This window comes from Chelonia mydas, chromosome 6 (genome assembly GCF_015237465.2).
Source record: "Chelonia mydas isolate rCheMyd1 chromosome 6, rCheMyd1.pri.v2, whole genome shotgun sequence".
Taxonomy (NCBI): domain Eukaryota; kingdom Metazoa; phylum Chordata; order Testudines; family Cheloniidae; genus Chelonia; species Chelonia mydas.
This window is the reverse complement of record NC_051246.2, coordinates 61,077,587-61,093,754: the sequence shown is the minus strand read 5'-3', so window position 1 is coordinate 61,093,754 and position 16,168 is coordinate 61,077,587. Positions and strand designations below refer to the sequence as shown.

At 45.2% G+C, this 16,168-nt stretch overlaps 1 protein-coding gene across 8 annotated transcripts in view; it reads left to right on the top strand.

The window, feature by feature from the left end:
• AMBRA1 (autophagy and beclin 1 regulator 1) overlaps positions 1-16,168 on the top strand; it is a 194,580-nt gene that overhangs the window by 26,383 nt on the left and 152,029 nt on the right. For all 8 annotated transcript variants that reach the window (XM_043548143.1, XM_043548146.1, XM_037900178.2 and 5 more), the window contains 2 exons: positions 180-246; positions 3,409-4,871. In XM_043548143.1, coding sequence (XP_043404078.1) covers positions 180-246; positions 3,409-4,871 — 1,530 coding nt within the window. The remainder of the gene's footprint in view (positions 1-179; positions 247-3,408; positions 4,872-16,168) is intronic.

Below are 16,168 nucleotides of genomic sequence, written 5' to 3'. Positions count from 1 at the left end.
TGACATTTTTGAAGGACTTTGGAATACTTCAGAATGAGAGGTGCTGCTATAGAAATGTAAAACTTCCTACTCGAATAAACCTGTGTGTGTGAAATCTGTTATCCCTGGAACATCTGGTTTTCTCTGTCAGTGTGAAATGCCAACTGACAACTAAGCCTCTGACTCTGTTCTTGTTTCAGGCTGGTACGGTTCGATCCCTTGGGACACTACTTGCTCACAGCGATTGTCAACCCTTCTAACCAACAGGTGAGAATAATATCAATCAAGGAGCTCTGTGCTAACCAGAGCTTGTTGCTAGGCAGCCTGATGCTTTGCTTAAAATTGGATGCCTTCCTGAGTTCAGAGTTCTGTGTCTCATCTAAATCAGTCGTGTGCACACTGTTGTGTTATGCTCAGAACATGCATATGAGACTTTACTTTTAGTCTCCCAGCCCCTGGTTGTTATAGACAGTGACTTCCATTCTGATCCTGCCGCAGGATGCGGGGCACCAGAGCCATCCCTGCTACGTTTGCAAAGGCCGCCTTGGCACTTTTCATGACATCAGACTGAAGAATTTTGCTGCAACTTCACTGCCCTTGATTAGGCTGTAGAACTGTTAGCCTGAGCCCCATAGGGGTTGAATCTGCCAGGTGTTGGCTGACGTATTGTGGAACTGCAAGGTATGGGGTTTGTCAGGGTCCATACAAGGCTTCCTTATGGATTAGGGGCTAGATAGCTTCATGCAACCCAAGGATAGTGTGTCTGCTTTCCTTTTGGAAGAAGTTTGTGTCCTTATCTGTCTGTGGGCTGTAGCTGGCTTCCCTTTGTTTAGTTACGTTTATAAAATCATAGACATGTAGACCTGGAAGGGACTTCAAGAGGTCATTAAGTCCAGCCCCCTACACTGTGGCAGGACCAAGTAAACTTAGACCATCCCTGACAAGTGTTTGTCCAAACTGTTCTTAAAAACCTCCAATAATGGGATTCCACAATCTCCCTTGGAAGCTTATTCCAGAATTTAACTACCCTTCTAGTTAAAAGTTTTCCCCAATATCTAACCTAAATCTCCATTGCTGCAGATTAAGCTCATTACTACTTGTCCAATCTTGAGTGGACATGGAGAAAGTTGATCGCCATCCTTGTTATAACAGCCCTTAACATATTTTGAAGACTGGAATTAGGCCTCCCCTCAGTCGTCTTTCCTCAAGACTAAATGTGCCTAATTTTTAACCTTTCCTCATAGGTTAAGATTCTAAACCTTTTATCATTTTTGTTACTGTCCTTTGGGTTCCCTCCAGTTGGTCCATATCTTTTCTAAAGTGTGGCACCCAGAAGTGAACACAATACTGCAGCTGAGGCCTAACCAGTGCCAACTGGAGCGGGACAATTACCTGCCACTTCTTACATACAACATTCCTGTTAATACACCCCAGAATTATATAGCTCTTTCTCCTCCCCCCCCCCCCCCAAATGCATCACATTGTTGACTCTCATTCAATTTGTGGTCCGCTATAATCCCCAAATCTTTTTCAGCACTACTATCAGCTACCCAGTTATTCCCACATTTTGTAGATGTGCATTTTTTTCCCTCTCTAAATGCACTATTTGCACTTCTCTTTATTGAATTTCATCTTCTTTATTTCAGACCAATTCTCCAATTTGTAAAGGTCATTTTGAATGTTAGTTCTCTCCTCGCAATCAACCCCAACTTGGTGTCCTCTCCAAATTTTATAAGCATACTCTCCATTCTGTTATCCATGTCATTGATGAAAATATTGAATAGTACCGGCCTTGGAACTAGCCACTGGGGGGCCCCACTAGATGTGCCCTCCCAGTGTGACGGCAAACTATTGATGACTACTCTTTGAGTACAGTCTTTCAATCAGTTGTGCACCCACGTCATAATAATTTAATCTATACCATGTTCCCTAGTTTTCTGATGAGAATGTCATGTGGGACCGTGTCAAAAGCATTATTAAAATCAAGATATATCACATCTACTGCTTCTCCCTGTCCACTATGGAAAGAAACCATGTCAAAGAAGGAAATTTTGGTTTGGCATGATTTGTTTCTTGAGAAATCCATGCTGGCTCTTCCTTATAATAACACCATTAACTTTTTTAGTGCAGACTGAAGCAGAGTAAGTATTAAACACCTCTGCCTTCTTGATGTTATCAGTTATTAGCTCTCCTCCACTAAATACTGGACCTACGCTTTCCTTCATCTTTCTCTTGGGCCTAATTTATTTAAAGAGCTTCATATGCTTATGTCCCTTGCTAGCTGTAACTCATTTTGTCCCTTAGCCTTTCTAATTTTTGTCCCTCTCTGCTTGTTGTATTATCTTTTCTCCTTCTTAGCAATTCATCCATGTTTCTACTTTTTGTAAGTTTCCTTTTTGATTTTCAAGTTATTAAAGAGCTGCTGATAGCACCATATTGGCCTGTTTCTGTTCTTCCTATCTTTTTCACGTCAGAATAGTTTGCAGTTGTGCCTTTAATATTGTCTCCTTGAGAAACTGCCAACTCTCCTTACGTTTTCTTCCCAGCTCCAAGATTTTTAAATTCTGTTGTTTTTTTTAAGTTCATTGTCCTTATTCTTCTTTTCTTTAGAATCATGAAATCTTTGATCCCAAGTTGCCTTCCACCTTCAGATTCACAACCAGTTCCTCCCTGCTGCTCAGAATCTAGTCTAAATTGACTGTTCTGGTTATTTCCTCCACTTTCTGAAACAAGAAGTTGTCCCTGGTACATTCCAAGAACTTACTGGAAATATTCATATTAGTTTTCAAACAGCTCACTGTGAGGTTAAAGTCCCCCATTCCTACCAGGTCTTGTATTTTGGATATTTGTGGTGTTCTAGAAATACCTTATCCACCTCCTCCTCTTGATTTGGTGGTCTACAGTAGACCCTTACCATGATGTTACCCTTTATTTCTCTTCCCTCCCTTCCCCCCGACTCCCCACCTTTTACCTTCACTCAGACTTTCAACTGATCTGCCTCTCACCTCCTTCGGGACCTCAGAACAAGTGTATATATTCATGATGTATACTGCAACACTTCCTCCTTTTTCCCCTGCTATACCCCCTATTCAATATTCTAGTCATGAAATTTACCCCATTAAGTGTCCCCAGTGTACCCAATTAAATCCTAATTTATCTTATTTACTAATACTTCCAGTTCTTCCTGTTTATTCCCCATACTGCTTGCATTTGTGTGTAGACATCTAAGATGTTGAGTAGATTTCCCCCCACTGATTTCCCTCTTGTTGCTCTTACGATCCTATTGTAATTTTCCATATCCTCCCTCCCCCCCACCCCCCCATCTAGTCCTTTTTTATGCCTATCTACAGGCTTTTATCACCTGCCCCCTTTAACACTACTGTGGGGTTCTGCTGTGAGGTGACTGAGCTCTGGTGATTTCCCTTGCAGAGTGACGAGGAGGTGGAGATCCCTGTGGATAGCACAGATATGCCACATTATCGCCAGCGCTCTATTCTCCAGTCTCAGCCTGTGAGGCGTACGCCCCTCCTCCACAACTTCCTGCACATGCTGTCCTCACGCTCCTCTAGCATCCAGGTGGGAGAGCAAAACACTGTGCAAGATTCTGCCACCCCATCCCCACCACCTCCGCCACCCCCACCACCTCCACCACTGCCTCCAGCCAGCGAGAACACCAGAGCATCGGCCTACACCAGGCTCCGTGAGCGTGTCAATTACCCCACAACAGAGTGCTGTCAGCACCTGGGGATGTTGTGCCTTTGCAGTCGATGCTCTAGTGCAAGACTTCCTTCTTCTCTCTTCCCGCACCAGGAAAATGCCCCCTCCACTTCCTCTGGGGCCACTGGCACTTCCTTTTCCTCTGTGCAGACGGAGCCATACCAACCCCCAGAGCAGGTGTCCACAACACAGCAGGAGCAGGGTCTGCTTAACAGGCCTTCTGCTTTCAGTACTGTTCAGAGCAGCACTGCTGGCAACACCCTACGCAACCTTAGCCTGGGCCCCACTCGCAGATCCCTCAGTGGGCCCTTGTCAGGCCATCCCTCCAGGTACCAGTCTGCGAGAGAGATGGCATCTGGCTTAGGAGGGTCCGACTGGACTAGAACAGTGCTGAACATGGGCTCTCGCTCGGAGTTGGAAGCCATGCCTCCACCTAGAACCAGTGCCTCTTCAGTGAGTTTGCTGTCAGTGCTCAGACAGCAGGAGGGAGGTTCCCAGTCCTCGGTGTATACATCTGCTACAGAAGGGAGGGGCTTCCTGGCACCAGGGGCTGAAGCAGACAGCAGTGGTGGTGCTGGCCCAAGCAATCCAGCCAGCATCCGCAATGAGCTCCAGTGCGACTTGAGACGGTTCTTCTTGGAGTACGACCGACTTCAAGAGCTAGATCAAGGGATTGGTGGGGAGCCCAGCCAGTCGCAACAGGCTCAAGAAATGCTCAACAACAACATTGAGCCTGATAGGCCAGGTCCCTCCCACCAGCAGACTCCACATAGCAGTGAAAACAATTCCAATTTGTCTCGGGGCCACCTGAACCGCTGTCGCGCCTGTCACAATCTGCTGACCTTTAACAATGACACACTACGCTGGGAAAGAAGCACACCCAGCTATCCATCAGGGCAGGTCCAAAGCACATTTGATGGCGTGCCACCAAGCAGCAGCCAGGCGCAGCCTGCAGAGAGAACCGAGGGCAGAGCTCCTACCTCTAGCAGGCTGCAGCTGGGAAGCTCTTCCAACCCGCAGGAGGAAAGGACTGTGGGAGTGGTCTTTAACCAGGAGACAGGGCACTGGGAGAGAGTTTACAGCCAGTCAGCTTCGAGCAGACCTGGGAATGTATCACAGGAGGCCTTAAGCCAGGAAATGCCTGAGGAAAGTTCTGAGGAGGATTCGCTTAGGAGGTAAGATGCATTTTTTCCATTGCCTTCCTCTTCAGTCTGTTGTTAAACCCTTCCCTTCTAGTCTGAGCTGCCTGGTGCTTCCAGAGTAGACCTTTTCATGATTTGGTCATTTCTTTGGCCATCTGTGGTCTCAAAGATGAACTATCCCCCTTCCCCACAATCTTCAGTAGGCATTACTGCTGTATCAGAGGTAACTTCTGAAGGTGTGTCTGTGGGGAGGGATTAGGGAAGAGATCCTTCCCATTAAAGGGAAGGATGGACTGTCCAGAGGGTGGAGCAGGGAGAGAGGATGTTGAATAGTAATTCTATTGGGCAAACTGTGCTCTCGGGAGTGGTCTGACTGAGACACTGCTTGGAATGTCTGGGCATGGAATGTACTGCAATGTCCACTTTACAGCATGCAACTGATCTACTATGGTGACTGCAGCATGGGCCGTGCCCACCCTGGGGATTGGCACATAGCAATCATGAACAACAGCAGTGATAGTTTCTTTCCTCGGAATAGTGTGACTACGAAGAGTGGGCCCAGAGACTGCAACCACAGGGGTGGGAAGGTGAAGGCTTCATCTTGGAGCTACGTTAGGGTGGGCCTTGCAGCAGCATATCTTATCTTAATGGGGCAGGATTGCACTTCCAGGCTGGTTTTGAATACATGACCTTTATTAAACCGATGCAGTTCATATTCGTACCATGAGAAACACTGCTTCTTGTGGCATTGAGCAAGTAGGTGACTGAAAACCATTTTCAGAGCCTGCGCCTTTACAGAGAGCCCACTATGCTGAATCTGGCATTCAGAGCTCAGCCTGAGAGTATATCTGTGCTCTGCACAGGAGGGTCATATTAATCACCCCCAAATTTAGTATTCGCTGTACTAGAAAGTGAGTGTCTTACAGACTTCAGATGTGGCAAGTGGAGCAGAGCAGCTCAGCTGAATCTGCACTTCAGACGCTGTCTGTGCTGGCTCCGATTGTTGGTCCAGCCACTCTGATGTATTACACAGGAGTTGCCATGTTGGGTCAGACCGATGGTCCATCTAGTTTGGCATCCTGTCTGTCAATGGCTTGTACCAGCCACTTCAGAGGAAGCTTGTCTAATCCTTTCTCCAACAATGGCTATTGCCTGATGCTTTTAGAGAAAGGTGAAATCTCCTACTTTGATGCATGTAACCAGCTGAGCAGTATTGTTCATAGGGATGTTTGATGGAAGGAAATCCTCTTCTTTTCCTTCTCTCCACAGGTAATCAGCTTATTCTCAGAAGCAGGAGCTGTGATTATCTCAATTGTTGTTTATTTGTATAGCAGGTGGTAGTGGTGATGAAATTAGTCTGCTCTTTCTAATCTCTGCCCCAGTTTTTGACTGTCTATATGAATGACTCCCACAAGTTGACTGCATGATGATGGTTACTTCCTTTCTTGGTCTTAAATTTACTGGCCCTTGATTTTAAGTAAATGCCCTCTGGCCTCATAGGACAGAGGGGGAAAAAGGCGGGATTGACTAGTTTTTGTTACAACATTATAACTTTGAAACCGACACTCAAGTGTGTTTTACTCATCTCCTCCTTGGCCAAATAATTCCCCTCTCATAATATCTCCACTGTACAGCTAACTATCTTAACAGGTTTCAGAGTAGCAGCCGTGTTGGTCTGTATTCGCAAATAGAAAAGGAGTACTTGTGGCACCTTAGAGACTAACAGATGTATTTGAGCATAAGCTTTCGTGAGCTACATCCGATGAAGTGAGCTGTAGCTCACGAAAGCTTATGCTCAAATACATCTGTTAGTCTCTAAGGTGCCACAAATACTCCTTTTCTTCTAACTATCTTAATATCTGTTCTCTGGGCCAATTCAGTGGTGTCAGTAGAAGTAATGAGGTGAAATTTAAAAAAAAAAAAAAAAAGGGCTCTCAGAACACTCTGGCAATGAGATGTAATAAGCTGTTCTATAGTCTTCCAAGGGGAGGGATTTTGAGCCTCCTAATGTGTCACTTAAAACTGCACTGGAGCACACACCATAGAGAGCAATCCTGCTCTGGTTCCCGGGGGGGATTAGTTGTGACCTCATAAGTCTTTTTCATCTCTGATTCCTGTGCTTCAATTTGGGCCATTTTAGCTGTCACAGATGGCTGTTACTGCTGCACTGTGGCTGTAGCAGCTGTGCACAGTCAGTCACCCAGTCAGTCATTCACCTGTGCAAACAGATGCTTCTTGCCAAGGTAAATGAATTTGGAGTAAGCAGTCTAATGCTTGGGCTTGCTTTGGAATTCATTCCATGGGATTCCTATGGCAAGGAGCCCTGGCTCAGCTCCTGTTAGAAGACACTGCTAAGAAGCCAAACTAGGCACCATGCTTTCTTGTATGTCCCTGTTTCCTGCATCTGCCATGAGACTTTCTCCTTCAGGACTGTTCTTGTGGGTTCATTCACACTTAACAGGAAGTGAATGTGAACCATAAAACAGTGGGGCCAGAGTGCTGGACTGGCTGAACCGTGGGTATAAATCAGCATTAAATGCTTTATGTAGTTAGGCTGGAACAAGCCCATTTGGCTGTTAAGTCAGGGAAGTTTCATAAAATCTTGTTACCAAAAAAAAGGGTAACCCCAGAGTGGGGTGGGCATCCTACAAATACCCCACTCCTCTTCCCCCTCCCCCCCCATTCACCATCCCCAAATTTACAAATATATTCCTATTCAGAACAGTGGCAAGCCAGCTAATGCTCACCCACTAATTTGCCCTTTCCAGGCATAGGATGGACCCCCCACCCAACCTCCCTGCATCCAGGTCTGGTGAGCACCAGAGCCCAAGAACAGGGAGCACTAATGCAGGTTCTTCATAACTGAATTCTAGGCCCCCTTTCATTAGTTGGTTCAATTCCAAAGGGGTGCAGGACACCTCAAAGACCATTACAGATTCCTGCACAGAGGCTCGCGTAATCTAAACTATGTAATATAGTGAGCAGTGGGGGCGGGAATTGAAATGGAGCTGGGAGGATGAGGACTGCAACAGCAAGAGAACAGCCATACATAGCAATCACCTTGTTCTCACAAAATAAATGTACTTGGGTTTGTGGCTGGAGACCACAAAGTATCCCTGTGCTAGCTAGCTAGTTGGTTTCTCATAATTTTGTTCACTTCCCTGTTTCCCCAGCAGCTGTCACTGTTGGGCAGTTGAGTTCTACATGCAGTTTGTCTGAAACCTAGGATAAAGCAGGACCAGAAGGTGGTGTGTGTTTCATTCACCATCTGTGGGTGGGATCGATTTCCTTGGCCTGGCTTGTCTGGCACAGAAGTAACTCGCTAGGGAAGTCGTTGCTGCAGAGGGTCAAAGAAGTTAATGAGTAATTAATGAAGATTGGCCCTTTCTGGGTTCTGTTGCTGCCCTTAGGCCAGGTCGGGAGTGAAACATTCTGCTTTTTCTGATGGTGCTGGGCTAATTAATTTGGGCTAATAATGAGGACATTAATAAGCATCTAATGAGATTTTCCCTGACTGACAGCTCTGGCATCATTTGTTAACAGGGACACGTCGCTGAGAACTCCATTTAGCACAGTGTATTGGCTCTCTCACTTGGCTTGGTATGACAGCAGGGCAGGATGGGACAGGACAGGCAGCCTGACTGTTGCATGCAGCTTTCACTTTCCAAGTGAGTTGATGGGGGCCTTCTGTCAGGGCTCAGATCTGCACTTTTAGCTGCTGTGTGATAAGCTCAATGGTATGATAAGAATTTGGGAGGGAAAAAAAATTCTGGGGGGATTAGAGAGAGTGTGTCATTGACTGCCCTAAATGGTAGTGGGTGAAATCTGGGCTTCAGTTTCTCAAGTATTCTCCGGGTCAGTGCATTTGATAGATAATATATTTGTCATGTATACTTCCACCAGGTATTTTCTCTACCTGTCTTGGATATCAAGGTGGTGGGAGTCTTAGAAGTATCTGAGTGCTGACATGTGAACTTAGCCTCCTTTATCACTTGATACAGTAACGGTTAGCAAAAGCTGAATGAAGGGGAAAATAATTGAGCCACAGTTGAGTTTGTTCTCTTTTAACTTCCTGATAACCCTCAAGATTGGCCTCTTTGTTCTAGAATTTTAGTGACTGAAAAGTCAGATTAAATTCTGTTCAAGCCATCCCTATCAGACAGACCAATGGAGGATTGTTACCTAGAAACAATAGTGGATAGTGGAGATAGCAATAGTGGATGAGGGAGATGGTCCATCTAGCCCAATAGCCTATCCCTGAGAGTTGGCAGTACCAAATTTTTCAGAGAACGGTGCATGAAATCCTTGGAGTGGACTATTATGGAAGTTTCTTCCTAACCCTCATCAGTAGGGCCCTACCAAATTCAAGGCCATGAAAAATGTGTCATGGATCGTGAAATCTGGTCTTTCGTGTGCTTTTACAGATTTTACAGGGGAGACCAGCGTTTCTCAAATTGGGGGTCCTGACCCAAAAGGGAATTGCAGCGGGGGTCACAAGGTTATTTTAGGGGAGTTGTGATATTGCCACCCTTACTTCTGCACTGCTTTCAGAGCTGGGCAGCCAGAGAGTGGTGGCTGTTAGCCGGGCACCCAGCTCTGAAGGCAGTGCCCCGCCAGCAACAGTGCCGAAGTAAGGGTGGCAATACCATACCATACCATCCTTACTTCTGTGCTGCCACCTTTAGACCTGGGCAGCCAGAGAGTGGCAGCTGCTGGCTGAGGGCCCAGCTCTGCAGAAAGCAGCACAGAAGTAAGAGTGGCCATAGCATCCTTACTTCTGTGGTGTTGCTGGCGGTGGCTCTGCCTTTGGAGCTGGGCTCCCAGCCAGCAGCCACCACGCTCCAGCTGCCCAGCTCTGAAGACAGTGCAGAGGTCATGGTAGCTGCAGTACTGCAACCCCCCCTACACTAACATTGCAAACGCCCGCCCCCATCCACCCACCCACACAACTCCTTTGAGTCAGGACCCCTAAAATTACAACACCATGAAATTTCAGATTTAAATTGCTGAAATCATGAAATTTACAATTTTAAAAATCCTATTACCATGAAATTGACCAAAATGGACTGTGAATTTGGTAGGGCCCTCCTCATCAGTTAGTGGTTGTCTTTTATTCCCTGAATTAGAAGGGTTTATATTCCCCCTTATTTCTTTGTTTGATGTAATTGATGATCTAGCTGTTTATATAATTGTCTAATCCTTCTTTGAATCTGATAAACCTTTGGCTGTACTGAAATGTCCCTTTTGGTCTCATCTTCAGAGTTTTGTATACAATAGTTTTGTTTAAAGATTTTCATGTGAATTTGATGCTGGTGTAAGGTGCTGGCTTGATGACCTCCAAGGCCAAAGTCTGCTTACCCTGCTGCTTCTGTTCTAGGAAAAGCTTCTGCCATGTGCTGTCCCCTGCCATTTTGCCTCAAACCTGACCTAGTGAGACCAATCCTAAGAAGAGTAAAAAAAACAAATCAAAAAAACCCTCAGTCTCCATGGCGCCCTTGGCTACTCCTCACATGATCAACCATCATGAGTCTGATTGTGGTTTACCTATCTTGGCTGGATTTGGACTAGCTGTCTATAGATGAAACAGGCGCTTTATCCCATTACCGGTGACCTGAGCCAGCCAGTCCAGTTTGAATTGACTCCTGTGTTGGTGCTTCATCCCTTCCATGGGCATGTCTACACTACAGACTTAAGTCGACCTATGTTAGGTCAACTTCTAGCCACTGCAGTAATTACTGTGGTGGTTCATGTCCATACTACCCTCCTTCTGTCAATGACGCTTATCCTCACCAGCACTTCCACTGACTTAAGAGGGGCCGTGTAGGGGGCTGAGAGCCAGGGCTCTCAACTCCATGCACAGCACCCTGCTGAGAGCCCGACTGCTCCCTCAGGCTCTCTGCTACCCCTGCCTCCTCCAGGAGTCCAGTGGGGAGCCTTGGTGCAGGCAGGGAGCTCGGGGGCAACCCACCTTGCAGTGGGGAGCCCGGGGAAAGCCCAACTTGGCTCACAGTGGGGAGCCCCTCACCTGCCCCAGGATGACAGCCCAAGCTGTGAGCCAGGCTGGAGCTGTGAAATTGACAAGAATGACAGCCAGCCACAGATGTAAGTAACCCACAGTGTCTACATGGACACTGCATCGCCCTACCTATCCCGACGTAAGCTCTACCCCTCTGGTGGAGGTAGAGTTGTTATATCAGTGTAGTAAGGCACTTACTTCAGTGGGAGCAAGGCTAGAATGTGGACATTGATAGAATTAGATCAACATAAGCTGCCTTACATCAGCCTAATTTGGTAGTGAAGACCAGGCCCAAGAGGAAACTTTTTTTTTCGTTGTCTAGATCCTACCATTAAGAAACTTGGTCTGTTGTTCAGCCCAAGTTTTTTTCCCCACTCCTCTTAGTCATGCCCCCTCAGACCTTGGCATAATTAATTCCTTTCCCTGTGTTAGAAGGGGGAGCATAAGTTTTCCCTCACTCAGCTGTTTGTTTTGGCGAGTAGGGAGTTGGAAGGGGAATAGATTGGAGATTACAGAAAGAGAAAATAAGAGATGTCATGAGGAAAAATGAGTTGTCAAATCTATCTAAACCCCCAGCAGTCTCACTGACCCAGATAAAGGTTCAGCCACACATTGGGATGGTTTGTGACCTGGGGGATCTATTCACACTCCTTCCAGCTTTTCCTGAGGCTTGAATCTGAGTTTGTGTTAGAGAAGCCAGCGATATGTGACATCTCAGAGCTCTTGTGTAAAATAAGCCGCCTGCTTAGACTGCAGAGTTGACCAGATTAAGGTGGGAGGGAGAGACTTGCTTTTATCTGTGGACGTTGCGTGTATGAAGATAACTGCAACTGTAGACAGACTCTGGAGAGGGGCGGTCTAGACAGGCTGGTTAAAATAAATTAAAAGTTGGATTTTTGAAAATACATCTTTTCAAAAATAAACCTATTTGAAATTGTCACTCAATGTTAAGGCCTACATTTACATTTTTATTGACATCACTTAAACTAAATTTAAAAATATTCAAGCAGCACATATTTGATGAAGTTTTAAAGAAAGTCAAACCATTAAACTAGTGGAAGTCACTGGTTAAAAACCTGGAAACAGAATTTGTTGAAGTGCTAAATCAGCATTTGGCACAGTAGCTTCTTCTGCAGGTGCAGAGTTTTTTTCTTCAACTAGTTCAGTTCAATGACTAGCTCATTCAGAGTTGAGAAACCAATTCAATTGCCAGCTGAAGAAGCAGGAAAGCTTGTTTTCCTCTTCCAGTCTTAATAAACACAAGGTGGGAGAGGATAAGATCTACTAGTTCTAAATTTTGAAGAACATGATGACTAAAAACAATCAGTTTCACTAACTACAGATAATACAGTAGAACTCCATTTATCTGATCTAATTGGGAAACATTGCATAATCAAAAATCCGGATAATTAGGAGAATGGGCAAAGAGCTTCAGCCCTAGGTGGCGGGGCTTCAGCGGTCAGCTCGGTTCAGTTAATATGGAGAGCCAGGTAATGGAGGTTCGGATAAATGGGGTTCTACTGTACTTCCTTTGTTTAAACAGCTAGTGTTAAATGCAAAATATGTTTTGATAAATATTTTTCTTTTATCAGCACGTTTAAGGTAATTTTGTTTAACTAATAACTTAAGAATGCTGCTCTTGTGCATTCTTGATTGAATTCAGATTTCCAATTACAGCTTGACACTGACCACAAATAAAAGACCATAATCATCTAGTAAATTAGAAATACGTCATTCACCCTTTTCTAACATAAAACATGTAAAATTTAAGAATACGGATAAGCCGTATAATTACTTAAGTGTGTATAGATATAGCATAGCCTGCTGGTTAACAAAAAGAAATACCAAATTATACCAACCAATGAGAATGAATTTTCTTTAGGAAACTAAAGTACATATGCAAAACAAGATTAAAATTGATTATTTAAATCAAGGTTTCCTGCTTGCTGATTTATGTCATGATTAAAATTGGTGGTTTAAAACACTGATTTAAACCAATCCACCTGGGTTTTGGATAAGATTTTGTCCTCTCCATTTGGCCAGTGCTTGTATGAGGCTTTAGGCACCAAGTGGCTGTGGTCCGGATTGTGGCACCAGTGCTGCTTGAGCTCAGAGGAGAAAGTAAATACGAGCATGAAGTTCAGTGCATTAACTGCCTGCACTCCTCACAAGTGTTTTGCCAGTGTGTGTCTTTCCCTTTCTATGGGACAGCTGTGAATGCTTTTCATGTTCCTGATGGGAGATGAAGCCAAACCCACTTAAGCTTTGTCTGCTGCTTCTGGCGGTGCTGTGCAGAGCTCAGGAGCAGTACTGGGGGATGAGATGATGTGGGAACGAGTTAGAGAGAGTCATGTGCTGGCTTGAGAGTACTGACTCTTCTGCCCATGTCTCCCAGTTCCCATGTGTTCTGTGCTCCCCTCAGGAACATGCAGATTCCTGTCTGCAAATGTCTTTTATGCCTTGAGATCTGCAAAGAAACATCTCATCCTTCTAGTTTCCCTTTAGATTTCCTAGACTTTATTTGGTTTCCATATTGCCTTCCTGCCACAAGGGGGTAATGTTGCTGCTGCTCACTGCATTCCTGCAGCTCATTACAGTATCCAAATGTCTCTTTGAATGCCTGTAGAAAAGAAGAAAATGTGGTTTGAGACTCCTTTTCCCTGAGTCCTAAATTACAGCTTCTGTTCTCAGTTATATGGGTTTGCAAGTGTTTCCCATTACAATAGAGAAAAAAAATCTATGGGGAAAATGTGTGTCATGGATAGGGAGTGGGAAGGAACGTGTGGTGTTGGCTTGTATGTGAAGGCTCTGTTGGGAGTTCAATAGGGTGACCAGATTTTATAGGGACAGTCTCAATACTCAGAGCTTTGTCTTAAAAAGCCTGTTACCCCCCTCGCCCCCATCCCGATTTTTACGCTTGCTATCTGGTCACCCTAGGCTACAAGGAAGAAGCAAGTGCTTTGCTTCTCTGATGAAAAGTGGGCTCGTAGAATAAAGTGAGTTAGAACTACAAAAAAACCCCCATCCAATGCCATTTAATTTGTCGTGCCCGCCACACCTCTGGCCCTGAGGGCAAGGCAAGCGTGTCCCTATAGTCTGTATTCTCTAGGGCTTTGCTCACTTTAAATAGCTTTCACTCCTTTCCTAGGAGACTGCTCTATAATCCATGTTAAGTGATTTTTTCCTCTTGTCTGAGGAATGCCTGGCAGCTTGTGATAGAGGCTGGCTAGTCACCTTTTAAACGGAGTTGTAAATATTCTCCTTGCCAAGTCTGTCTTGAACAATTACGTAGATCTGTAGGCATGCCTCTCATGTCTCTAGCCTCGGGGTACATTTTATGTTAAAAATAAGCAAGCAATTCTTCCACATCACTTCTCAAGCCCAAACTGCAGATAAGGCAATGATTGTCTCAGGCTAGGAACAGTCTGGTGTTTAAGCCAAATTGATAGAGAGGGAGCAATCCTGCTTTTACCCAACCAAGGGTAACTATTATACATAAAATGGAGCAGAATACAGTCACTCTTTTACACCTTGATATGGAGGCAAAGCCAGTAGAGTCTGAGTCCCATCATGTAATGCTTGATGCCAATGACCAGACCACTCCGATCAAGCTGTGGCTTGTAGTTGACACCTCTGTATATCTATGGACGCAAATATCAACTGATGTCAGGGCACCATTGTGCTAAATGCCGTGTGCTGTACGAACACCTGGTGAGAGCCTATAAACTGAATAGGCAAGAAAGACAGAGTGGAAGAAAGGAAGTAATAATATCGTATCCCCACTTTATAGGTGGGGAACTGAGGCACAGATACTAAATCAGTGGTTTTCAAACTTTTGTACTTGTGACCCCTTTCTCATAGCAAGCCTCTGAGTGAGACCCCCGCCCAATAAATTAAAAACACTTTTTTAATATATTTAACACCATTATAAATGCTGGAGGCAAAGTGGGGTTTGGGGTGGAGGTTGACAGCTCGCGACTCTCCAGGTAGTAACCTCATGACCCCCTGAGCAGTCCCAACCCCGTTTTAGAATCCCTGTACTAAAAGATGTGCCCAAGACCAAACAGGAAAATGGATCCAGATCTTCAGAGTTCCGTTCCAGTGCCTTACCCACAAGATCAAGCTTTCTCACATTTTGGATTCGCTGTTTTAGGAATGATTAGACAAACCATAAGCACTACAGTCTGCTATTCTGTCTCCAGCAGAACCCACTACAGAATGCTTCAAAAAAGGCAAAACTTACCAGTTGTGCAAAGCTGTAATATGGGGAGAGGTGGCCCTTTGCCTTGTGACCGGAGAGGGAGGGGTAAAGCAGTGTGCACTGCTGGCTGCTGTATGTGGAGCTGTCAAACAAAAGATAAACACACAGGAGTACAAGGAAACCATAGGAGTATAGTCAACATGACAGGCAGTGGTGAGTGGTCTCAGCACACTAGAGGCCTAACAGTTGTCAAATTTTTTTGTGTAAATATCACACAAAGGAGAGTTTTAAGGAGGGATCTGAAGAAGGCTGAGGTAACTTTGTGGATGTTTAGGGGGAGTTTCTCTCAAATGTGAGGGGCAGCATAGGAGAAACCAGGAAGGTGCTTGTTGGAAAAATTGAGCAGGGGTGGGTGATGGAGGGTGGCACCTGGGTTGATTGGAGACAGGACTTGACATTTCAATAGTGAATGAGTTAGGGTGGGGATGGGCTGTGAAGGGCTCCCTTGACAGTGAAGACAGTTTGTCTGATGTGAGAAAGGAGGAGGAACCTGTGGTGAGATTCAAAGGGAGGGATGACATGCTTAAAGTGATAAGCTAAGAAAACTATCTTTGAAGCAGCATTCTGAGTGGATATAAGTGGGGTAAGATTGCATCTGTCAAGGGCAAAGAGAAGGATGTTGCAATAATAGAGGTAGTGAGAGCCTGGATCAGTTTTAGCTGTGTGGATGGATAGGGATGGCTGTAACTTATAGATGTTATGCAGAAAGAATCACTAAGATTTAGATGTAGCATGCATATGAGGACCTAGACAGAGGTCTGCCCAGGTTACGGGCAGGGTGGTGGTTGTGTTGACAGTAATTGAGAACAGTGACCAGGCAGAGAGGTTGGGGGTGAAGATCAAGAGCTCTGTTTTAGCTATGCTAAGCTTGAGTTAGATGTGGGACAAGGAGATACGAAAGAGACAGGGCAAGATTTCAGCTTGGACAGGTCGGCAGTAGAGAGTTAGATGTGTGAGTTCTCGGCATAGATGAATTTGTTTGTGGATGAGATTACTCGGAGATAAGGCATAGAGGGAGAAGAGAAGGGGACCAAGGAGAGATCCCCCATGGAA